We start from the raw sequence: 26,992 nt of genomic DNA, 5'->3' as shown, positions 1-26,992 counted from the left end.
GAAGCTGCGAGTACAGCTTATTTGTTAGACAGCACAGATAACCAAGTTACAACTATATAGAGCGAATTGGAGCAAGAAGCTAATGTTAGTGAACGAGCGAACACGGAGGCTAATTTATGGTCAAATCGAATCAACCAGAAGAGAAGCAAGGCAAGACGATTAATAAGATTCGAGTGTATATATACATGAGGAAGAGAGCGGTTCATCGAGCGATATTTAAGCGAGTAACATTCAAGGTAAAGTGAGAATTATGTGTTCAGGCTGTCACATGTGATCAGACATAAACGTTTATACAGACGTGATAGTAATCATAAATAAATAAATTGAAAAATTGTTACCGTTGCAATGCCACTCACTATTAAATAAGTTGATAGAAGAGCACGACAAACTTAACCGAAATCAACATTAGTAATAGATCAATTGTTATAAGTTTTATTATAGCTCAAAAACCACTGATAAACTGAATATTAATTGATATCCATCATGAATTCCTGGAGTAAATTCTAAAATATTTTATAAAAAAATATTTAGTCACAGATAGATGATGGCTAGCAATGAGATTCAGGACGTCCCTTTCGTCCTATTTGAACTCGTCAGCTGGATGTACCTTAACTTCAGAGTTAATGTAAACTACGGAACTCGAATCCAGTGCCTTTAACCTAAAATTCACGTCATTTCACAAGCTGATGCCTATCTAGACTCAGTAGTTCAGTAGATAACCTGATGGGATTTGAAGCGAACGGTGTAGAGTTTGTTTCCCGAAATAAACATCAACTCTGGGATGCAGGTACATCCAACTGACGAGTACAAGATAAAATGAAACACGTATCTTGGATTCTGTTGTTTAGCGTCATCTGTCTCTGCCTTAAATTCCTCATGTTTAATGGGAATACTGAGGCAATATACAGAGGATATATATGACTGATCGATTGCAGTCCTAAACATTAACTGGAAGACTAAGTTCACCAATACATATGAATTATAACTAGGAACTATTGCCGTTTCACAATGCAGGAATTGTTCAGAAGTTTCAATAAGCCTGTTTATTTATCAGAATCTATTAGATTTATAAGAAAAAGAATCATTTAATTAAATATATATATTACTATTTTATTTAGACTTTAGTTCTGCTACTTGGTACAGATTCACCTCATTATCCTGAACTTCAAAGAATTTACAAAAGATTACTGGAGGAATCACTGAATTCAAATAATAGTATAGAAGATAAGACGATAAATGTAGGTGAACAATATTTATTTGAAGAGTATTTTATCATGTGACAGAATTAAATTTTCAATTCATTTCCATACTTTAATGGAGTTTCAGGGAAATTGAGTATAAGACATATATATATATATATATATATATATATATATATATATATATATATATATATATATATATAAATCACTCGTTTTCTTACATTCCAAAACCAACCCTTATAGATTCATAAGAAAGACTTCCCTATGCCTATCTGGTAAAAAGATGCTTTAATAAATTAAGTAATATGACAAAGGTTAACTTAAAATCTATGAAGATAAGAAAATGAAAACATTCAGAACTGAACTTGTTAAATGCGTCATAAATAAATAATGAATAACAAAAAAAGGAAGATTGATCACAATTCTTTTCAGTTACGCAAAGACAGCTAAAGGTCAACCACCAAGTTCTGTTGAATACAAGGGTTATTTTTTGACCTTCTAATTCCTATAGCCCCCATCCCGACTGATTTTTACGGATAAGCTCTAAAATCTACACCTTAATCTTCATATTTAATGATAGGATGAAACTATTTGCTTAAAAATTTTGATCTGTTCTTAATAATTTGCTGGTTTTTATAAGCTATTATTGTATCATAAAGTTAGGACGGACTATAGGAATAGACTTTATTATAAGCTGAAAATGTCGGAAGACTGATAGTTTTTAGGTTATCTAAACAACAAATACTAAAACCAGTTTTCATAATGTAGTGACAGAGTACTGTTTTCTTAAAGGTCATTAATAGATAAAGTTTATCAACTGAAAAACATAAAGCAGAGATTAATTTATTATACAGTCATAGGTTTCAATTCCCATAATGTCGTTTCCTTATAGCTTATATTTTGAACATGATAAAGTTAAATTCTAGGAAGTATAAAATTATTTGATGATTAAAAATTGTACGAGAAAACATTTTTTTCAAACAGGGAGAAGATGTTAATTCTCTGCATGATCAAATATATCAACACCTGACATTCCTAAATAAGTTATCTCATTAGTCAGAGCAGTAAATGATAAGGTATGAAATCAAAAAAGGTAGTGTAATGTACATTTTTACACAACTGTAAATTACTACAACCAGTATTATACGTCATCTTGTAATCAAAACTTTATATTTTACTAAACAGATAGTATTAAATAAAGCAATTATTATTACTATTTAAAACGATATGTTCATTCCTAATTTAAATCTTCTAGTAAAAATAACACATTTAGCTATTAGTATGATTTAACAGTTCCTTTACTACCAGATAGGTTCACTTCAGTATTTTCACTAACTCTGTAAAACACTTTTCTAAATGGACTCCGGTAATCACAATTAATTTAGCAGTACATGGATCCATAATTACTTCCTAATATATATTGAGCATCTCTGAATTATGATAGCCAGTTGTTATGGTAATAGACTAATTTTGAATTTTCCAATTATTCAACTATAACATCATAATCTAATAAAGTTTAAGTACTAATAAGAACTAAGCTCCAGAACAAAAGAATATTTTTAATGGGTTCATTTAAATACTGGATAATGAAGTTTAACGAGAAGACTTTTAATAGTATATATATATATATATATATATAATTACAATAGTGTTTATTTTATTTGACATACACTATTTTTATTTGAATACATAAGTGTTATATTTTAAAGAAACATAATAGTATAGGTGCACCCAGCTGACGAGTCCCAAATAGGACGAAACGTGAATCCTGGATTCCACTGTTAGTCACCATCCATCTTTACTTATGAAGTTTTTGACTTAAAGCTATATCGAGGCAATCAGCACAGGATGCATATATGCCAACAAGAGACTGATGAATTACAGCCCTAAATAGCAATGGGAAGATACAACACTAAAACAACACTAAGTGAATTTAACTTAATAGATCGTTTTTGTTTGTTTCGTTATATACTAGTTATTCTTGTTATAAAGAGGTTGTTGACTACTATTTGATACAATTCGATGTGAAATATTTTGATTGTATACAGAGATTTATTTGCGAATCTGTATTATGCAGATATACGTTATATAAAGTTTGTATTAAAATAATAAAACATTCAATTTGACTCTAATTTATCTTCGGTCAATTCTATACAATTAGTTTAATTAATTTCATTTTTCCCCTATAAATTATACTTTATTAATTGGTTTATTCACACTTTTCTACTTGATTTCTTTTCTCAAATGAGAGGATTCCAATCGTTTGATTATGCATAGTTTAGTGGTTGAACTTACTTCTAAAACAAATAGTCGTAAATTGCGTTACCTATTCCTGTTTAAAGATGTACTTATCTGCGCAAAAATAAAGTTTACAATGGGTTCAAGGTAAGAGTTTTTTTATTTATGGAATTTAGTTAATTACACTATTTATATCAACATTAAAACTATTATCTAAGGATTATTGTACTATTACATTTAGGTATACTAATTTACTGGAGTGTGGTCACATTCAGCCAAAATATCAAACTCTATAATAATTAAGAGGGAACAAAATTTTTATTTATAATTTTTCGTTACTTAGTATTTTGAGTTATAATTTTGTTAATATTTTGAAAATCAAATAAATAAATGAGCTAAAAACCAATAACATGTAAAACAAATGAACTACTAATAACTTGAAAACCAATATCATCACTGTTAGTTTTCTTATAGACATCTCTATGATTGTGGATGATACTTTGAATAAGAAATATTGAGTTTATGATATTTTTTATTATCATAAACATTTACTCAGAGTAAATGTATTACAACAATGACAAATCAAATGAAGTTTTGAATAACAACAGGATAATACAAATAATATCATAAACGTTCATCAACTTAGTAGCTACCTAAACTCTGAAGACTAACAGATAATGCGTTAATTTTGAAAACATTAGTTATTACACACAAAGGTTCATTGCAACTGTATAAATTGTAGTTCACCTATCTATTTTGAACAAAAACAATAGCATCAAAAGACTTTCTTTGTCACTAAGTAAGAAATAAAGTTCGTTCTCTTTTTTTTCTATTTCAGTTAAAGAAAGAAATTAACTTAGCACATTTTCTTTAAAGATAAAAGATAGAAGAGTTGCGATTGTCCATATATATATATATATATATATATATATATATATATATAGAGAGAGAGAGAGGGAGAGGGAGGGGGAAGGAAGGGAGGGAGAGGGAGAGGGAATAAACAAAGGAAATTAAGATAATGAAAAACTTGATTGAATTGTTTGATTTAGAATAAATGTTTCTTGAAAGAGTTAGATAAGTAGAATTTTTAAAAAATTCTCCTTGATTATTTTACTGTTGAATTCTTTTTTCAAGCCTTTCTAAGATATTCCTTTATTCCTTAAAACTTTAATCTAGTTTACACATAACTATTTAATCTTTTCAGTCCAACTCTGGTTCATTAATAGCTGAAATATTCTGCCCATTTCAGCTAAATTTACATATAAATGTTTCCTAGATTACTAAGTACAACAGATACATTAAATATTTGATTTATAAATGTTAGGCAACATCTATTTCCCCTCTGATGAAGATGAGAAATCAATTGATGAGGTGGCAAATCTTCAACGGAAGTGTTTGAGACATGTATTACGTATGCTCAACCACCGCTAACCTCGATGGGGCGATGTGTTTTGGTGTAGGAGTAATATGGAAGGAAGCTAGGGGCGGCCAAACTAAAACATGACATCAATCTATGAAATCACTGACAATTGAATTTAACTAATGTTAATAAGTACTACCAAGTCGAGGGTTACATGATTATCGTAATCAATGGTTGAAGACTTTGAATGACTTAAGTTTAGTGATTCCTTTTCAGACTAATATATGAAGTATTTAATTCACTCAGATAATTTCATCGTTGAATCTTTGTTCAAATGGGGTGGTATGTAAAACATTTAGTGTTACATACTCTTTTGTGGTGTTGAAAATTTAACCATTGAAACACTGGGAATTGAGTTTTTTATAGCAACTAAGCTATTGTTTAAATATTGATGTAAAAGTGCCAGTAATTGTGAACAGAATGGAAGTAGGAAACAAGTATGAAGTGATTAATTTCGTTTAATGATTACCCATTCACAAACAAAATAATATCGAATAATGTACTTCCTGATTTAAATGAATCGTTTAGTAGAATGAATGAAACATGACTCAAAACTTTATGATAACATTGTGGTATGTACTACTTATATTGACATAAGTAGTATATGATGTTGGTCGTAAACAGGTCTGGCAGCAGAGAGATAAGAGGATCGAACAGTAAAGGATGGAAACAGGATGCAGTTTGTATGAAAATGCAAGAACAATGAAGTCTGAGTCATTTTGGAACAATTGGTGGACATTTTGCAAATTAAGCATTTACTTCATGATTGTTAGATTTTATTAACAAGTCCTGTAATTTTGTATCAAATACATTCGATTGTCCTCACTGGTGTTCTTGTTCACTACAATGTTAGTAACCCAGCGTTATGTAAGAAAGTGTAATCGTGTAAATTTTGTAGAAAGAAACACAAAATCACATGTTAGTGTTGAGATCTTTGGAATTCATGGCTTTTCAGAAACATGCTAAATTACATCACACTGTACAGATTTCTGTCTAGATATTTAATGTTGTCCATCGTATAAATATAACAATGGTGTACATGACTTAGAACTAGTAAATCAGTATATCTTAAACCAAGCAAACTCATTTCATAAGCTATGAATTAATAGAAATACATTGTACAGTTACAGCGTCGGAGGTGACCCTGACAAACGAATGCAACTTCAAGGAAGGTTAAAAAGATAGGTAGACCTGACAACCTACAGAATTGAAGACTTAAACGTCCTACTGTATCGTTAATTACAGTTAGTGGCAGTTTATACTGTATTAGAATATGAGTCATTCCAACTGCTTTCAGTCTTCATATTCACACATTTTTGTCAAAAAGAACAGATTACACAGGAATTGTGTATTACCAGAATTCTTAACACAATGATGACATTTATTATATTAAAGAGTCAGCACAAAGACATCAATGTTCAAACACTTTGACCTGTTAAGTGATTTAATAATAAAATGTATTTTATTCATCCGGTAGTAAGTATAGCTTAACTGCTGTTAAATATTCACCATAGTAAAATAATATTCAGTATTAATTTCAGTTTACTTTTATCCTTTTCCTACTCTAAAAAAGACAAAGGATATTACATGAGAATGCTTCACTGAGTGAGTCGCGATTTCGGAGAAAAAGATCTGGAAAATTTTCTGCTCCTAGCTATGAACTCGAAATAAAGTGGTTTATTTCAATGGAAGAAATGAGTTTGTTATCTAATTCAAGAGTTGGGAGTGGTAAGATCCGATAGCATTATAATGAATTATTATTATCTCATCTTTTCATGTCATTTAATATACGACTATTGATTTCTCATTACAAGAAACAATATGAAATCATATTTCGTGTGTCTTGTTTGTTTGAAACAACACATATGGCATAAGAATATGTTCAAGAATTCAGTAAACTAGATTACAGAAAGTCGGTTAACTTTTGATCCGGAACAAATAATTTGATTTAATAATCGTTAAGTAGTAGGCATTATTATAACGAAAATAATCCAACAATATAGAAGAAATTGCCAGTATAGGGTTGTGGATATTGTTGAGTTTAGATTGAATTTATGAATGTATCAGTGTTAGACTACCATTGCAAAATTGTAGTCATTGGATGGCCGTTTCGTCCTAAGGAGTCCTGTACTAGGGCAAAACAGCCATGAAATGCCTCCAGGTTTTCAACGTTGGTCCAATATTGATCTATTCAAAAAGAAATTACCTTTACTTTGCATTTATTATTACTAAAGTCCTCATAACTGTTCCTCAGTCACTTTTAGCGTCAATAAAAATATTTACTTCAATTAGCATCTGTTTACATTTATATGTTCATTAACATATTCATCAATTTGCCTTCAATTGAAATCGATCTTCATTCAGCGCTGACACTTACCACTACTAATTGATTTCATTAATCTTCAAAATAGGACCCTAAATATGATAGTCAATTTGTACCAATCAACTGATTCACATATTTTGTAACGAAAACTTTTGTGTGAAATTTTTATTTAAAGCTTACTATTAATACCAATATTGATTATGTTCCCATGGTATTTTCTTTCATAATTAAAATCAAAAGGTTTTAGTTAGATATAAATATGAACAATTCATTGCTTGACCAAAATGATGAGATTTTTTTAACAGGAATGACAATTTGTGTTGATGTGAGTAACTGCACACATGACATACTCATATGTAGGATGATTTACCAATGTTTAAACTGAAGGTGACGAAATATCTAAGTTTAGTGATGAAACGTCCATGAATAATATTGAAATAAAATAGCACTCCAAGATATTGTTGTGTTTTGGTTGATGTCCAAAATTTCCTCTATTCAAGGAAGATACTAATTTAATAAAATTGTTCATCAAGATATTATAAGAGGTCAATTCTCCGTTTGATTTCGCTCATTACTTTTCTATTAAAATCTTTGTATAAATAATTTTTACTCAAATATTCTTGTGATAAAATAATCTTCTGAAGACAGGTTTCTGATAGTAAATGACGTTGTGAAAAATCAGTAGGCAAAATAATTTTAGTGATAACTTGAAAAGTCACCGTTTTCAATAGTGTCTAGGATATACGTATTTGTTAATGACACCACTTACAGAATTACTGTGTGCTTGTAGTGTAGTTGCTAGATAACTTGAGAGTCTAACTGATAACAAATAATCCGTTTATTCATAAAATCCCATCAAAATTTATGTTTGTGTATACTTCATTTTTAGATGATCGAGGTCGATTACAAAACCAAAAAAATCTAGATGAACTGAAAGGCATGGTTCGTAATTTACGGCAAACAATGAGTCGTAGTCTAGAGGTGAGCTGCTGTACTAATTTTTTAGGAAATATAAATTGATTATAAGAAAACTAGGAAAAAGTGACATTGAATAGGTCAGTAGAAGTCTAAATACAATTTACTGTGGTACTGTTGAATCCATTAGTTATGTATTGTAACCCATTGTGAAAGCTTCATATTATAACAGATGAATTTGAATTTGCTGAAAGCCATTACTAAGCGTAAAATCAAGGTCCACCATTTATACACAAATTCCTCGGTTATTTAACATGAAATTTAAATATCTCTATATAAAGTACAGGTTTCTTCAGCACCTAAGGTGTACCTGAGAAGATCGCCAACATCATCCGGAGTTCATACGATGAACTACACTACAAAGTTTTGTAAAAAGGAGAGCTGACAGATGTATTTCACATGAGAATTGATGCCAGACAAGGCTGCTTACTCTCCTCATTTGTCTTTCGTATGTTTGTCGACTGGACTATGACGATCTCCAAATCTGACGGGAAGCACGGAATAAAATGGACAGCTTGCATGCAATTAGACTATTTGAACTTTGCAGATCACCTAACTCTTTTATTCCATACACATTAACAAATGCAGATGAAGACAAGCAGTGTAGCAGCAGTCTCTGCATCAGTAGGTCTCATCATAAAGAAAAGAAAAAATCCAAATCCTCAAATACAACACAGAGAACATCAACCTAATCACACTCGATGGAAAAGCTCTAGAAGAGGTGGAAACTTTCTTTTTCATCGATAAACATAGTGGATCTGAATCAGACTTAAAAGCAATGATTGGCAAAGCAATGGCCACTTTCTCACAGTTGAAAGGCATACGGAACTCAAAATAACTGTCGACCTATAGCAAAGTGAGAATCTCCAATGAGAGTGTCAAGACAGTTATACTGTGCGTAGCCGAAACTTGGAGAACTACCACAACCATCAACAAACAGGCGAAAGTACTCATAAATAATCGTCTACGTAAAATACTGAATATCCGTTGTTCGGATGCCATCAGCAACAGACTACTGTGAGGGAGAACAAACCAGCTTCCATCTGAAGAGGAAATCGGGAAAAGACGTTGGAGGTTGTGGATAGGATATGCATTGAGGAAATATCCAAATTGTATCACGAAGCAAGCCCGAACTAGGAATCCTGAAGGTAAAAGGAAAAGAGAAAGACCAAGGAACACATTGCCTCAGCGATTGGAAGCAGACATCAGAAAAGATGAATAACAACTAAAATGTATTACCCAGGTTATAGTTATATGTAGAATGATGGTGGGTGGCCTGTGCTCCTTCACGAGGGATAATAGGTGTAAGTAAGTAAGTAGGGTGTAAGTATGTACAGGAATCTAAATGACTTTAGGTTTGACCAGAAAAATACACAGACAATACGCTCACAGATTTCCGAGCTACAAACTTAGTCAGATCATTTATTTACAACAAGATTAGCTAATAGTAGGCATGAAATAAACAAATTGTAGTTTGTACGTTTTAACTTTAAATGATGAGAAAAATAAGGTGGTGAACATAATTCTAGAATATATATATATATATATATATATATTGAATAACACAAAATTAAATCAACAAAGAGAATTCATTGAATTATGGAATATATTTGAAAGTAAATTTATGTTTACCAGCGTGCCAATTGAGATAGAAAACTAAAATATCCGAATGTCAATCTACCTTTAAGTGTAAAAGAAAGACAAAGGAATATACGGCAAATTTATCCAGCTACGCGTCATTTTAAAAATTTGGAATCAATTTCGGTCATTAAATGTATTATAAAGTGTTTGAGACAATTCACTTTGAATGATAATCTCTTGGGTGCACTGGTATGCTCTTGTATTAACTGAGACATGTCAATTGAATTAACAATATTTTTCATGAATGGTATTCTGATAGATCTTGCGATTTCAGGTTGATCATAACCTGTCTCAGTTTTACGTAGTAGGTGAGATATACACAATTTCTGGGCTACTTTGAGTAAGTAAATTATTTACCTAACCAAAGTCACCACTCACATAAATAGTTTAAGTTGTGTATATTATGGTTCGGCCTCTGACGATGAGCTTTTACTCACTTTTAGTCTTCTTATTCTGTGTAATAAGTTTGAAAATAGTGTATTTGTAATCGGATCAAGCCAAAGACAACAAACCTAGTTTCTGAAATTGTAGTAAACAGTAAAATAGTCATCAGTTTGATATACGAATATCAGCTTTTTACTACGCTATTCGTCAAAAAAGACTCTCCAACTTTAATTAGCACAAATAAGTGTTTAGTGTTATTGAATTTAAATAAGAATGAAATAGAAAAATTTTTACCGTGTAATTGTTCATATTAAAGAACAAGTTGAGAATCTAATACAAACACGATAGTTCTCTTGTCATTCTGTAACATTATTAACTTTCAAATCATATTAAACTTTAGACAAAATAATAATAACCTAATTATAACTTACTTCTTTGTTTTAGTTTGGATCAGTACATTAGAAACATCTTTATTAACAATAAAAAATAAGTTTTAAGGGGATTTCAGTAGCTGAGATCATGAGCCAATTGAAGCTAAACCACTATGGAAAACCTGGAAACACTGGACGGCCGTTTCGTCCTAGTGTGGGACTCCTCAGAAGTGGGAATCCACAATCCCAGAACCTAAAAGTCTCGCGCGCGAGTGCTTAACCACTAGACCACTGAGCCGGCCGGCATCCAAAGGTGTTAATGTCTAACTTCAGCTAATTCACAAAATTGAGCTGCACATCCAACATTGTCTTCAGTTAGTTACTATTTCACAACAGACCCTGTTGAACTACACTGCTCACTGCTTCTCACTAGAACGCCGGGATATAAACCTTGAAGCCAGTCACTAGTGAGCATATGTTGATTAATATCATAAGGGGTTCTGTGGTGATTGTAGTAATTTCATTAGTTGAGATCATGAGTTATTTCAATGAAACTAATTATTATATCCTAATAATTATCTACCTTTATTTGTTGATAGGATAAACATTCATCCAAGAATACATCTAAATTAACCAGTCTAAGTAAATTAGTAAGTGTTGTTTTTCTTATCATAAGTTTATTTACTCTGTAGTTTTTTTCATTTCTAATCAGTAATATTAGTATTTTGTGCAAGCATAATATGGAATAAGGAATATCTCTAACATCATATAGATCAATCTACGAACATGGATAACATAACTAATATATTATGTAATCAGTGTTTCTGTTGAACAAACTGTCTATTAAATTAATCATTGTGTTTTTGGAAAGTTGATTGATAAATGTTTTCTTTATTAAAAGTTTAGTTAAACTAGAACTATTCACTTCTATTAATTTATTAGCAAATATTATTTTCATAGACGTTCAATAACTTGTTTAATTATTTTTGCTCGGAATAGATGAGCGAGTAACGTTTAACATGGATCAGCCTGTATCTTATCATTCGACCATGGTAGGGGTTCCAAATATTCATTTCAAATAGTGCTCACATAATAATATCCTTGGAAAATGCTTGTTTGTCTTGTGCTTAGTGAAGTGAAATGTAGTTGATCGATCTACCTGAAAAACTGGTTAAGTTTATTTAAGTTAAATAAAGGCAAGTTGGTTGGTCAAGAAAAATAAGTTATTTTCACTCGGTTTTGAATTGAATCATAGATATGTTAAAAAAGTACTGATGAACCCTAGCATTTTCTTTCTCACTGGAAATAAATGAATTTATTCGAGAATGAAATGGTCATCTTTCGGATGGTTGGACAACAGTTAAATTGTCAACCGTTTTCACAACCAACAATAGTTACTGATGCCTTGTTGGCATAATAAACCAGAGATTTTATTTATATTTGTGCTTGTGTAATGAACTAGGACTTGATTAGAGTAAAACGATGTATTCTATTATGCGAACGTACTACTGCATTCGTAAAGCATGAAAACAATGCATTAAATACACTATTTGCCTATATTCTTTAAGCTATTCTTTACAAACTTCAACGTCCTTTAATTCCTGATGTTATTTCGATTGCTTTCTGCTTCCCTTTCTCTTTTTCTCCTTTTCTGTCTGTCAGAATGTTATTTTCACTTCCTGATGCATGCCATTTATATCTATGCTTACAATTAGAACACACCACACTCAGAATAGTTGAGTAATTCGTGAAATGTATGTATTCCACTGATGATAATTATTAGAAATATCAGTTGATCATCATGTGAATAATTAAAATTAAAATTTCAGATTTATCTTTCGTCACTGAATTCGCTTGCATCAGCTGGCTTTTCGAATGTATGAGTATATCAGAACTTTTTCGTGAGGCGAAAAATTCCGTTATAAAAGTTTAATAGATGCATTTCAGGATGAGATTGTATACTTACTTACTCACTTACGCCTGTTACTCCCGATGGAGCATAGGCCGCTGACCAGCATTCTCCAACCCACTCTGTCCTGGGCCTTCTTTTATAGTTCCATCCAATTCTTGCTCATTTTTCTCATGTCTATCTCCATTTCTCGGCGTAACGTGTTCTTTGGTCTTCCTCTTTTCCTTTGGCCTTCAGGATTCCATGTGAGGGCTTGTCTTGTGACGCAGTTGGGTGCTTTCCTCAATGTGTGTCCTATCCACTTCCAGCGCTTCTTAATGATTTCTTCCTCCACTGGGATCTGGTTTGTTCTCTCCCACAGTACGTTGTTGCTAATAGTGTCCGGCCAATGGATCTGAAGTATTTTGCGTAGAAAACTGTTGATAAACACCTGTATTTTCTGGATGATGGCTTTCGTAGTTCTCCAGGTTTCCGCCCCATACAGTAGAACTGTCTTGACATTTGTATTGAAAATCCTGACCTTGGTGTTGGTTGACAGTTGCTTTGAGTTCCAGATGTTCTTCAGTTGTAAATATGCTGCTCTTGCTTTGCCGATCCGCGCCTTCACATCTGAATCAGATCCACCCTATTCATCAATGATGCTGCCAAAATACGTAAAGGTTTTTACATCTTCCAAATCTTCTCTGTCAATTGTGATTGGATTGGTGCATTCTGTGTTGTATCGGAGAATCCTGCTTTTCCCTTTGTGTATATTGGGACCTACTGCTGCTGAAGCTGCTGCTACACTGTTCGTCTTCTCCTGCATTTGTTGTTGCGTTTGGGATAGAAGGGCCATATCATCTGCGAAGTCTAGATCGTCCAACTGCATCTTAGATGTCCAGTGTATCCCGTGCTTCCCTTCAGATGTTGATGTCTTCATGATCCAGTCGATCACCAGGAGAAAGAGAAAGGGTGAGAGTAAGCAACCTTGCCTGACACTGGTCTTTACCTATGAGATTGCATAACTCATATGTATAGTAATACAAATTTGATGAATTAAAAATCGTATAGAACGTTTCTTACAGTTAGGATCGTTTAGGGTTAATTTTGTCAAGCCCTTTGATTAAATTATTTAGACGTGTATCTGAACGTGTTATTGGAACGGCATGTCTATTTATTCGTATGATTGTTTGTTATTACTATCATGTCTGTATGAATATGTAAGCTTGGTCACATGTGACAGCATATGCGCATATTCCTCAATACCTTAAATGTTCGTTACTTAAATATCGCTCGATGAATCGTTCGCTTTCCCACATATATTTATGCTTGAATCTTTTTAATTAATTCGCTTGGATCCGATTTGACTCTGTATTCGTTAACTCGCGCGCATTAGCCTTTCTGCTTAAATTCGCTTGATGTGCTTGAAACTTTGTCATCTGCACTATTCAATAATGAACTGTAGTCGGCGCTTCGTGTTTCCTTCTGAATCTATACACCATTGGAATTTATTTAATCATGGCTATCACGGTGATTGACAAACGAAGCCTAAGGAAATTATCTTGAAGCTAAGCCACCACAAAAATACAAAATTATAATTTCATCTATAATACAATGCTTCTCTCAAACTTTGAAGCCATAGAGAATATTTGATTAAGAATGTTCTCATTTGAGCTTTACTCCCTCCATATTTGTTTTGCCTAACTTTCCAAGTTGAAGTTTAAAAGACTCGGAATCTAATTATCCAAACGAATAAATGAAGTTAACTTATGTCAGAGAGTTTTCTTCAAATTAATTGATGGTATAATTACTTGGAAATTAAAGAAATTCTCAATATCAAATTGTTAATTCTCCTGCATTTTCTATTTAAAGACATTTGAAAGTTTAAACAAAAACATAATTAATATACCCGCGCTATTGAAAGTATCGTGCGATATTGAGAAGGTTGAACTGTCGTATTTTTTATACGAACAAACCAAAAATATTCATATGTACCCTAATGTTATAAACTGTGAAGATTTTTAAACATTATCTATTTGATCATTCGTGTGTATGTAAAGAGTCGCCTAAAAAATTATGAGACTATTAAGTCACTTACTAGGAACTTTCACTTCATAAAACAGTAAGTTATTCTGGAACATCTACAAAGTTTATTGATTTACTTTAACGTATCTATGAGAAATAATAAAAACCATTTGAAGAATAATTGGTGATGCTTTCAGAATTATTGACAATTTTGCTTGGATAAATTATTCAAATTGGATACTGAACTGGAAGCCTTTCAAGTTGAATTTCCCAACAAATTAATTGTCACTGTTGTCAAACATTTATATCGATTGTTATGTTAAGCCCACATACCTTATTCCGGCTTACGGACAAGCCATTTTATTCAGTCTACTTGAGTCACCTTTTGACCTTGTTAATTATTCACTTATCAACTTTGACCGTTTTGACATGAGCGTATGTGTATGCATTTCTTATCCTATTCATCATATATCTGTAACTTATTTTTGTTCGACTATAAATATCGATTAACGCTTGATTAAATCGAGTTGGCTGGCTTGCCTTCTCCATCTCATATCATTTAGTTTTGCTTCTCTCTCCCCTACACAGTTCCTTTGATTCGTCTCCCCGACTGCCTATGCAGATCAACGATTATACGAAATAAACGTATTCAAAACTTCATTCTAGTATTCAACCTATTTAATTTCGTTATTGACTAACGAGGTTTAATTCGATGATCATATACGAGGATTGGCAACATGTATGTTTCAATAACAATCATTCATACGATCCAAATGGAGTCAAATATAGGGCCACTAAAAACAGACTGTATAAGTAGTGTTGTAGTGAACGTGAACGTAATTGGGGATAATCGGACGTATTTGAACAACGAACTACAGAACATATTAGTAAAATCTGAGAACCATACAGTGAATACTTAATTTGCAAAATGTCAATCAATTGTCTCAAACTTGCCTATTCCTTTTGCAAATATCAGTCAATCGTCTCAGACTTTAATGTCCCTGTATTTCCATACTAATTGCTTTCTGTTCCCATTCTTTCCGCCCCGATCTTCTTGAGCTTTTGCTGCCAAACATTCTATCCCTGACTAGCGTTATAAACTACTTATATCGATATAAGTAGCACATACCACAGTATCATTTTGGTGGAAGCTGGAAAATAATTTACTTGGCTAAAAAAATCATTGGGGACATACTTCACTTATCTAAGATCTTACTCAAATATTTTTATAGTTTCCATCTGTAGCTACTCTCAAGTTCTTTCTAGATTTAAACTCGTGCATATTTGACTTTCGTTACTTATTTCATGTCTACAACTATCCATCCAATAAGGAAACTTATTAGAGATTAGAAGTTGAATAAAATGGTAAAATACGAAATAAAACTATATTTTTTAAAAAAATTTATCACCCTGTACTGACGGTTTAGATTTACAAAAATTATTTAAAGATTGTTGGTATTTACTTAGCAATAAAAACAATCAATAATTCACTTCACGACAGTACTTTTTATTTTATTACAGGAAGGTAAACTTGTTTTGGAAACACCGCAACTCATATTACCAATCGCTGACAAAAGCGGTCGTATTCATAATATCCTTCTATCAACTGAAAGAGAACGAACACACTGGCGATCTGCTTTAGAACAAGTGTTAGATAAACCGCCTCATAATACTGATAAATTTTATTCTTTAAGACGTACTACTCCAGAAAAAATAAGTACGGATTATTTTCATTCACCATCGCGAAGCCGTAGTTCATCGATTGGAGATTTTAGCGAACGCCTAAAGAAATATAAACACGTGAGTTCTTTGGCTATGTAAATAAAAACTGATGACAATACATTATATATGTAAAACTAATATTATATTCATTCACTTTATCCAGATAGTAAATACAACAGTGCAACTAAAATTACAAATAATATATCAAGTACATAAAACTACAAACTTTTAATCCTTAGATTAATGCTGTAGATAAATCATATACTTATTATGTATCTTACTACCGTTCAGGTAATAATAGAGAAATCTTCATCCTTGATGTCTTTTAAAAGGAAATTCTGAATGTATAACAAGAATTCAAAATAGTTCAAGAGAATTTATTAACACCATACATTCCCACCCTTAAATAAGATACATACAGAGAAGTCTTCTAAATTAGTTATATGATTATTAAAATTTTCTTGTTTCTTATCTATTTGTAAGAAACTGACATAACCAACCATATAGCAGATAAAACTGTAATAAGGGACTAAAAGCTTAAATCAGGGATTAATAAAGATTATAGGATGTGATAAAAGTAAATTGGAAAAGAAACAAATATCAATGAAGCATTAAATGAGTTTGTAAGTGGAAGTATGTATATTTGGTATACCGCGTTAACTGATTTGGTTTAGTATCATACCTAATGTCATTTTGTGGTTAAACCGAAGTCATCATTGGTTACTAATCTACAAAATATGACTACCAAATCAGTTCCAACTGCCAATCTCATACTGAACACCATATACAGAAGTTTTTAAATTTGATTACGGTACTCTTGCTCTTGATCACATTTTAATTTTGTTTATCATCTCTATATAAATTTATATGAATATCAGTTAGAGCAAATAGTTTGATAACAATTGGGTACTGAGTATGCAGAAGACATTATATGTAAAAATTATATTTCAAATAATCTTGGTGATTGAAATTTAAAGAATTTTAACATTTCGTCTATCTGTGGTGTATGCTACTTATGTTGACAGACATAAGTAGTATGTATTACCAATCGGAGGTGCAAAACCTGGCAACAAAAGGCTAAGAAGAATTGAATTGAATAGGATAGAAGGGATAATAGAAAGGAATTGTGAACTTGAAGAATCATATTGAATGAGGAGGACAAATGACGAAAATTTGCAAATGAACTATTTACTGTATAGTTCTTATATTTTATGAAGATACTCTATTGCTTTACTTGCTTGGCATAAATTTAAATACAAAGCATTGACATCTGGTTTTATGGGTGAAGTAATATAAAGGAAGCTGAACATTTGCAAATTATCCACCGGTACACTTAAGCGCTTAGTTTGATTAAGACTAATATTTGTGGGGTTATTAGACCTTAGACATAAATTTAACTTGGATTATGAACACTTAAGATAATTCAACTGATTTACTACTGAGTAGTGATCAATATTATGTTTGTCTAGTCTCTTAGTGTTGATTAAATTCCATTGATCCATTTGTAATAACGCTACTAATTTAAAGGATTCGACATCGCGTACACTATACTGAAATGCAAGGAGTTGGAGGTAGTCGTCATGTAACACTGGATCCACGTTTCGTGCTGGTTGGCGCTCGTCCACAGGGTTACCTACAATTTTGAAGAAACTGATGCTACCAGTGAGGTTGGAATCCGCATCACTTGACTTCAAACTGCCGGATGTTACCACTGAGTTATTTGGGCTTCTGTCCAGTCACTGGTATGTTCTGCTAACGAGTCTCGAATCGCATGGAGTTTGGGTTTAAGGTTTCCTCACGACTACCTCCAACCATCTAACAACTCAATATAGTCCATAAAATTTCAAGGAGCGTTTAGACAATTAGTATGTCAAAACTAGCTAGAGATTCATTGTTGTTTTTACACAAATCAATGTGATTGAAATATCGCCAATATTTTCAATAATAAAACCACTGATTCATTTGATACTTGGTAGTTGTGATTATTCCTGAACTTCCAGTTTGATTACTTATTGATAATACACAATCCGATGTCTGTTTTATAAAGGATCTAGAGGATTTAAGTAATCATTATAAGATTATAATTCTTACTGTTGGTCAATACTGAGTGTATTTCATATTCATCTCGATTATTCTTAGAATATTTATTAATCCGGTTTTCTAAATAGCGAAATAACCTTGCTGGGTCTAATTATACAATGGAAATACAGGAGTGTATAAAGAAGTTTATAGATGTTAACTGATCATTTTGTTTATAAACAACATACTTTTGTACTTCATACCTATTTGTTGTCATAGTAAACACTATATTACCGTTTTATAGCTATTTTATTAGCGTATATGCAACCACTGATTGTTTACACTGCAAATGTTTAGCTACTTTCTGATCGTAATAATCAAACATTTAACAAACGTTTGCCGTTTGATTATCATTTTGACTAATTAGTTAGGAACGGAATTAAGAAAGGAAGAAATTTTCTTATTAAGGTATCCATTTACTGGAAGACCACTCGTTTCCTTTACATGTTCATTCATTTTGATCTGTTCCTTCAAACTATTTCTCCTTCAATTCTACTTCACTATTATATTCATTAGATCGTTTCACAAGATTTCTTGATTGTATTTTTGAAGATGACATTATAGTACCTATTAAATCGGTCTATATAAGTATCGCAGCCGAATTGAGCATCAGCCATATGTGAATAAAAATATAGTATTCGATAAGTTCCAAAGATTCAAAGTAACAGCGAGTATTATACACTTAATTTAAAGTCAAGAATACTTGAAAAGTATCAATTTCCAACACATCCCGAATTCAGTCTTGAGAATCGAAAAACAGTTAAACGTTTTGTTTGAAGCTGACAACCTAGATGTAACGCAAGGATAACTAAGAATGAAAACGTACATTTTGAAGCCGAAAGATAAAATGTGATTTTACTCACAATTGTGTGGTGATTGCTCAATCTCAATGAAACGAAATAATTATTTCAAAAAAATAAACACAATTCATAAAATTATTATAATTATTGACTTTATTCAAGATGTTTTTGGTACAATATAGAATTCTCAACACAAATTATTTCAACAAGTTTCCTTTTCTTATTTCTTGATCAGTTGTTGAGACGAATGTTGAGTGGTCGCCAGTTAGATGTTAGCAATTCAGGACTCAACATCTGAATAATATATATTCTTTTCGATACATACAGCTAGCAACCACGATGTCTCTGACTGAGCTCTTTTGTAACTTGTATAGCAAAATGTCGTAAACGTTTCACAAATGCACCTGAATAGCTTGTGAGACTAATAGGCATTATGTTGTGTTAACGCAAACGAGCAAAATGTTAACATGTTGAAATATCCAAATAACAGAAACGGGTAGCCCAGATATTTAAGCAGGCCGCCTAATAATTAAAACATAATTATAGTTAATTACCTAAGACACAAAAATGCATTTTAATTAAAATGTATGGAGAAAGGTCAAGTCAGTGTAAAGAGTTATTCAAAAGATAACAAGCCCATTTTTGTTTAACCCACGTTGATGTATATTTTGTAAATATGATAAGACATTTGAGAATAGGTAGAATTTTCTCTTCTTTTATAGTCAACCTACCATTTAATGGGTTCATTGCATTAAACTGATGTGGTTGGGACTCAGCTGTCATATCTGAAAGCTTATTGTTTGTAGGTAGTTGGCAAAATAATTAGTTTTTAACTGGTCTAAATTGTAAAATTCACTTACCCAACATCAATACAAACACAGTTTCCTAAAACTGTAAATTTTAAGTAAATCATCGTAACAGTAACAAATTGTACATTGTCATCCTTTAATACAAGAACTAGTAAAGTAAATCTTGAAAAAAGCATCTAACATGACCAGTAATCAATACAGGGATAACGAAGCTTGGCCACATAACACGGACATATTTTCAAACGGGAAATCCGATAACACCTAGTAAATTGACTAATTTACACGTATTAAACTAACTGGAATGTAGTACTGACAGACATCGGTTAATATCTCAACGAAAATCAAATAGTACTAGTTTATAACTCCTTATCACTGTGTACCCGCTACTGAACTTGAGGGTAAACTCAGAACTCAAGGCTAAATAAATATGTATCATCTCTTGGTTTTCAACTGTATTTCAAATTATATTCAGCAACGATAAAAACTGCCCTCATAATGTAAATCAAGCTAAATTGGTCGTAGACGTTCTATATAGGTATGTATATCCCCTCAGCTGTTTCATTATAAAATCAAAATTGAAGTCACTATAAAGTCAACCAAATAAAAAAATAAATCTTACTTCTTTCTTCTAAATGAGAATTCGTATTATTCTAATATTTCTCCAGTTGTTGTTACTTCCATACTCAACCCTAAGAATACATTAGAAAAGTAGAAAAACTTCGAATAGTTAATATAAGAATTCGACAACTTATCTTACCTCAATCGAATTCCTTCCTTTCCTATCAATGAAGTATTGTTTTTATGATTATTAGGAAATGTGTTAGTCAAATTGTTTTACGATTTGCTTTTTCTCTTTTTCCTTTATCAGATGGTTAAATTAAACGGAGTTGGTCTCTCAATAATTGATAGTAAGTTAAACAGTTACTCTTCATTCACCTTCAAGTCTTTTTGTTTGACAAAACATCTAAATTAAATAGAATGAATGGATTGTGAGAGTAATCGAATCCAAGAAGATACCTTTCATTCCATCTGGGACCAGACTGATTGTATTTTAAAGATAATGAACCACTAGATCATTATGGTTGTTACCACAAAAGTAAAATATCCCAAAATCGATTACACATAGAAAGCTAGGAAAGTCAAAATCAGCAATAAACTGTTTAGCTGTACTTCTTGAATCCCAGTAATTCCTTAGATGACCTTTCCTTGATTTTTAAATTATGTTCTGCTAGACAAATATGTTTAGGTGATAAAAGTATAATTGGATTATATCTAAGATCAAATGTATCATGTACAATATTGTTATAAATCAAATCAGTTATTCCTTGCTATCAGCTATTCATAATTAAACTTAAAAGAAGACAAAAATAACTAAATATAACAATCATTATCGTTAACCAGCTGTTATGAAAGTAAGATCATTTAAAATACAGTAGAATTTTTTTAACAGTAAAAAAAGACTTTAAAGCATAACAGATTACCAAGATAAAACTTTTCTTTTATAAATTTATTCAATAGAAGATGAACCGATAACTGGTTATATCAAAGCTACAGTACATGGAATTGATGGATTGAATGAGAAAAACAGTAAGATTCAATGATAATTTCTTGGTAATAATATCTATAGCACTAATTCATTTTAATACTTTATAAGCTTTCTATTGACTAACTTTTGTAGGGATTAATGGATTTACTGTTGTTCAAGAATGATTATTCATAACGAATCTGTTCAAATTTCGGTTTATCTTTTAGCTATAAATAAGAAAAATGATCCACTTAAGGATTAAGAAAAAACTTTTTTAGGCGATATCATTTACTAAAGCTATACAGTCTTATTTCAAGCTACTTATTTATTTACTTATGCATGTTACTCCTGATCGAGAAGCATAGGCCGCCCACCACCATTCTCTAACCAATTATTTCCTGCACAATACTTTCCAGTTATTTTCAATTGCTATTTACCCTTTTTATATCTGCCTTCAATTTTCAACGTAGTGTTTTCTTCTATCTTCCTCTTTACCATTTCATTTCAAGATCCTACGTTAGCGCTTGCCTCATGATGCAGTCTGATGATTTTCACAATGTATTTCCTTTCCATCTCTATCGCTTTTTCCTAATTTCTTCTTCGGCTGGTATTTAAAGTTGATCAGCATAAATAAAATCAAATTTGATTATTTTTCAGAGGGTTAAACATCCAGCTGTTTTATTCTATGCTTATGTATGCTAATTAACTGTAAATACTACTGCACAATTTTAGTGAACTACATCATTAGAAATAGAAATCCTTTATTTGTTATTAAGAATACAAATTTCCGTTGTCAGTAACACATCAAATTTAATTCTAACTGCAACCAACAAATTAGGAAGATTTCAGACATTTGTTGGAACGTAATTGAACACATCGAATTTTTCAATACTCTAATGAATGGCTTATAAGTACATGGTGTTCATAATGGTGTTTAGGCTTAAATTCAATAATATACGCTTTTATATTGCCTAACTATTTTATAGTTAGCTATCCAGTGCTCCTTAGGTTCAAATATTTGTTTAACTCAGTATATAGTGCTAACTAGGTAATTCAACACGTTTCACAAAATGGTATGATAAAAACCGCTTTTTAATAATCCTATTTAGTTAATCACTGTATTAGAGGAATTAGATATTCGATTGTACATGTACTTTACAAACACATAAACAGTACATATCAATTTAATACTTACTTTAGCTAGTAAATAATTTCAGAAACATTCACCCGTTTTTATTCAACTACAGGCAACAGAAGAACGGTATTAAAATACCGTACATAATGTTTGTTAACATTGACCTAATCCAACTGAGCACGAATATTCAGATGTGTATCCATAATAGTGTAGTATATTAGTTTACACTAGTAATTAGACAGTTAACTTTTAAGATCACAAACACTAAAGGATTACCTTTCCATCAGAAACTGTGACCTAACTAATTAGCCACATTAAGTATTAGTCAAGGCAAGGGACTGAAAAATTTCAAAAACTCAGTTGGTTAATATTATGAAACGTAAAATTTTCATATAGATTGTACTGACATTTCCTCCATATTCAAATTACGAAAGTTCAATTGAAGTAGGTAAATAACTTATATCAGCTTAGATGATGTTTTGTACATTTTCTGACTAAATTAAACTGATAAAATGTATGAAACTTTACTAATACAACCAAATCTAAGAACGGAATCGATATTTAAACTTTAAAATACTTAAGGTGAAGGTTGTATACAAGAAATGAAATTGTAAAGTTAGTAACATTCATTTAATAAAAATACATAAGGTAAGTTTTTGTTATACAATATATATAGTATGTAGTTTTTTATGGAATGAAATAATTCAGTCTTAAATAAGGAAGGCATCGAACAGAGGAAAATCAGTCACGTTGAGGTCTAAACGTTTATTCCAGAAATATTATTATTATTAGCTTTATTCAATATTATAAATTTGGTACAATATAGAATTCTGAGCACAAAGTATTTTAGCGATTTTTCTTTTGTTATTTCTTGATCGATATTGATCATAAATATTGAGCGATCACCAGTTAGATATTAACATTTCAGAAGACGACATCTGAATAATATTTATTCTTTTCAATCCACATTGCCAGTCATCACGATGTCTCCGATTGCAGTTTTTTGTAACTGAATAGGTTATGCAACTAATTGACTTAGTGACAAGTTGAAACAAACAAGGAAACAAATAACTTGTTGAAATATCGAGATGGCAGGAACAGGTAGCCCAGATATTCAAGCAGACCACCCGAGTAGTGCTTTGTAGCGTTTACTGAGATTAGATGGTGGTTGGAGGTAGTCGACAGGGAACCCTGGACCCGGGTTTCGTGCTACTTGGCACTCGTCAGCAAGGTGTTCCTGTAATCTTGAGGGAACTAGTGCTCCCTGACGGCTTCGATTTCGTGTCACCCAGCTTCACAGTCAGAGACGTTACCACTGAGCTATCCGGACTGAGACATAATCACAATTGATTGATCACTGGGTGGCGATCAATGTCATGTGTGTCAAGACTGGTGGCCACATTGCAACATGGTCGATAGCATTCGATCTGCACTAAGTAAGGACTTGGTACACATGACATTGATCACCACCCAGTGATCAACCAATTGTTTATAGCATTTACGTTCTATTCTAAATTAGATTAGAGATAGCTCCTAAAACACTTATTCATTTGTTCTCGTAAATACTCTTGTGATGCCATTCGATTATTTTTATTCCAATACTTTACCCTTTATTTTTCCCTTCCTGTAATACGAAACTTGACCGCTTCAATCTTTTGGTAAAAGAAAGATTTTCTAATATTAAATTTTATTTCATTATCTTCAAAAATAATATATTTAATTCAGTTGATTTTAATATGAGATTTATTTTGTTTTATACTTCAGGTTATCATGTTCGTATTGAAGTTGATTCATATGGTCAATATGAAGAAGTAGCTTGTACACGTGTTTTACAACAATGTAATCCACAATGGGAACAGGTAATAACAATTTAAATCTTTATAATCTTTAATTTATTTATTGCTAAGCATGAAAAGATGATTAACAATAAAAAAATGGAAAGTAATACACAAGTTTACTAATAAGTTTAGATAGAAATAATTTAAAATAATTCAGTATAAATTTGTTTATTTGTCAAACTGTTTCTGTTCATTTTCAAATATGACAAATAGTAAAGAAGACTACCATTTGTATTATGAAATCAGTAATATATTTGAAACGTTTGTAAAGGTAACAACCTACAAAAGAATGACATTGAATCGTTACTTTTATTCACTGAAGACTATTTGATGTCAGAAACGGGAGATAAATATTTCAGTCTTGTTTATCAGTTCATCTTATCCAGATTACTAGGAAAAAGGATATCATGCCCTGAAAATTTTTAAAGCCTCCAAGTTCCATTCATCAATTAGTAGTGTAGCTAGTAAGATGTTTAAGTTGTGACTCAAGTTCAATATAACTAAATTATGTATATAAGATCATTGAATAGTGACTAGAACATTCTTTCAATTTTCATTACTAAGTGAGTTTATTCAGTTAAAACTCGCAAAATGATTAATAAGTTTTACAACAGTATAACGGTATCTTTCATACTTATCTTGTTGATTAATAAAACTAAATCATATAAATACTTACTAATTTTAGCTAACTATCAAAATTCCAAGTATAGGAGTTTAGACTATATGAACTAGTAATGACCATATTAACCAATCTGTACTTAAATTGTCCCCACACAACATAAAACAGTTGTTTTTTTAGTATTGAAAATTTTACTAATACTCAACATAATATGAAAACTTTCATTAAAACTATCCTTAAAGTATTCAAATCCCCAAGATGATTAACTTATCTCAACCTATATGATATTTTAGCTTAGAATAAGTAAAGGAAACCATATAAATTAGATTCATCTTGTTTTAGTCTCAAACATGCTTACCCACTAATCTGAAATTCTTTAACGTTTTATTAACTACACTATTCATCCATTTATATCTCATACAGAAAAAGTAATCCTATTACATTTATTGTTTGAAGTAATGAAAACTATATCTTAATTTAATTGTTAGTAGAACTTTTGGCTGATTAATTTTAATTTATAGATTTCATTAAGATACTGAAGATTAGAAAAGTATTCATTTGTAAATTATTGTAAGGAAATATAAATGTTTTTTTAAAAAAATATTCTATTCATTTATAGTCATTTGATTTAGAGGTGGATGGTGCATGGACGATATGTTTTACATTATACATTCATCAAGAAATGTTTGCAGAATTAGACGTTCCTGTAAGTATTTCCTAATTAATTAATTAATTTTACTTTTACTGTTAAAAAATGTCTACATAAAGAATTAATATCAAAAGGGGTTTTGTAGAGATTGTAGTAATTTCAATAGCTAAGATCATAAGTACATTGAAATTAGACCACCATAGAAAACCTTGAAGCACTGAAAGGCCGTTTCGTCCTATTGTAGGACTGCTTGGCAGTGCACTTCCACGATCCCGCCTCGCCGGATTCGAACCCAGGACCTATCAGTTGAGATTAGACATTAACACAGCTGGCGGCTCAGTGGTCAAGTGGTTAAGTGCCCGCGCGCGAGACTGATAGGTCCTGGGTTAGAATCCTGCAAGGTGGGGTTGTGGATACGCACTGCTGAGGAGTCCCATACTAGGACGAAATGGCCGTCTAGTGATTCCAGGTTTTCCATGGTGTTTTAACTTCAAATGACTCATGATCTCAACTACTGAAATAAAAACTTAAATTTTTCCATTAGATTACAAAGAGAAATGGCTTATTTTCTTTGAAAATTTATAAATTTATTTAAAAATGAGTTCCTAAAAGAATACTGAACATAATTTGCTTCTCAACTATGTTCTTTACTAAAGGTATTTAGTTGGATTTATTATTATTTACCAGATAATGGTCTGTATCATCATCAAATGCGATGGAAATCTAAAGCATGTAATAAGTGTTAGATAGGGGTGATGAAACGTAGAATTAATCAAACAAACACATTGGAACATTGCAAAAGAAATTACGACATTTCTGGGAAGAGAACTTTGCGTTTCAATGTTGCAATCGACCAAAAATTTAATAAAGGAACATTTATGGCTAATTACCACAATCAGGTACTTAATAAAATGAACAATAACATATAATTCACAAATTGATCGAAGGTGCTTCTAATTACCAGAAAATTGTAGAAATAATTAGTAAATGAGAGGTGTGAGAAATAACTGTCCAATTAATGGATATAAAAAAGATAATCAAGAAACGAACAAATAGTGATTTCTTTGAAAATGTTGATTGAAATTTAGAGAACAAGCTAAAATAGAAGTACGAACAGATGTTATATTGTGCATACCTTTTTAATTCATGTTACTTTAGAGGCAGTTCATTATTTTAATTTATTATTTACGCCTGATACTCTTCGTGGAGGATCACTAGCACTCTCCATTCAACCCTGTCCTAAGCAATCTTTTCCAGTTCTTTCCAGTTGCTATTCATAACTGCTTTCATTTCCCGATGTAATGTGTTCATCGGTCTTCCCTTGCAGTACATTAGAAATGTTAAATACT

The 26,992-nt window shown here is 31.5% G+C and overlaps 1 protein-coding gene across 2 annotated transcripts in view; it reads left to right on the top strand.

Annotated features, from left to right (window-relative positions):
* MS3_00002034 (uncharacterized protein) overlaps nt 1-26,992 on the top strand; it is a 58,495-nt gene that overhangs the window by 21,469 nt on the left and 10,034 nt on the right. For both annotated transcript variants that reach the window (XM_051209587.1, XM_051209588.1), the window contains 10 exons: nt 1,119-1,238; nt 3,454-3,587; nt 6,434-6,588; nt 8,073-8,164; nt 11,154-11,204; nt 15,989-16,267; nt 20,746-20,785; nt 21,396-21,464; nt 24,302-24,396; nt 25,614-25,700. In XM_051209587.1, coding sequence (XP_051075047.1) covers nt 1,119-1,238; nt 3,454-3,587; nt 6,434-6,588; nt 8,073-8,164; nt 11,154-11,204; nt 15,989-16,267; nt 20,746-20,785; nt 21,396-21,464; nt 24,302-24,396; nt 25,614-25,700 — 1,122 coding nt within the window. The remainder of the gene's footprint in view (nt 1-1,118; nt 1,239-3,453; nt 3,588-6,433; nt 6,589-8,072; nt 8,165-11,153; nt 11,205-15,988; nt 16,268-20,745; nt 20,786-21,395; nt 21,465-24,301; nt 24,397-25,613; nt 25,701-26,992) is intronic.

The sequence above is a fragment of the Schistosoma haematobium genome, chromosome 1 (assembly GCF_000699445.3).
Source record: "Schistosoma haematobium chromosome 1, whole genome shotgun sequence".
Classification (NCBI taxonomy): domain Eukaryota; kingdom Metazoa; phylum Platyhelminthes; class Trematoda; order Strigeidida; family Schistosomatidae; genus Schistosoma; species Schistosoma haematobium.
The sequence above is the reverse complement of the archived record's forward strand: the minus strand, read 5'-3'. Positions and strand labels throughout refer to the sequence as shown.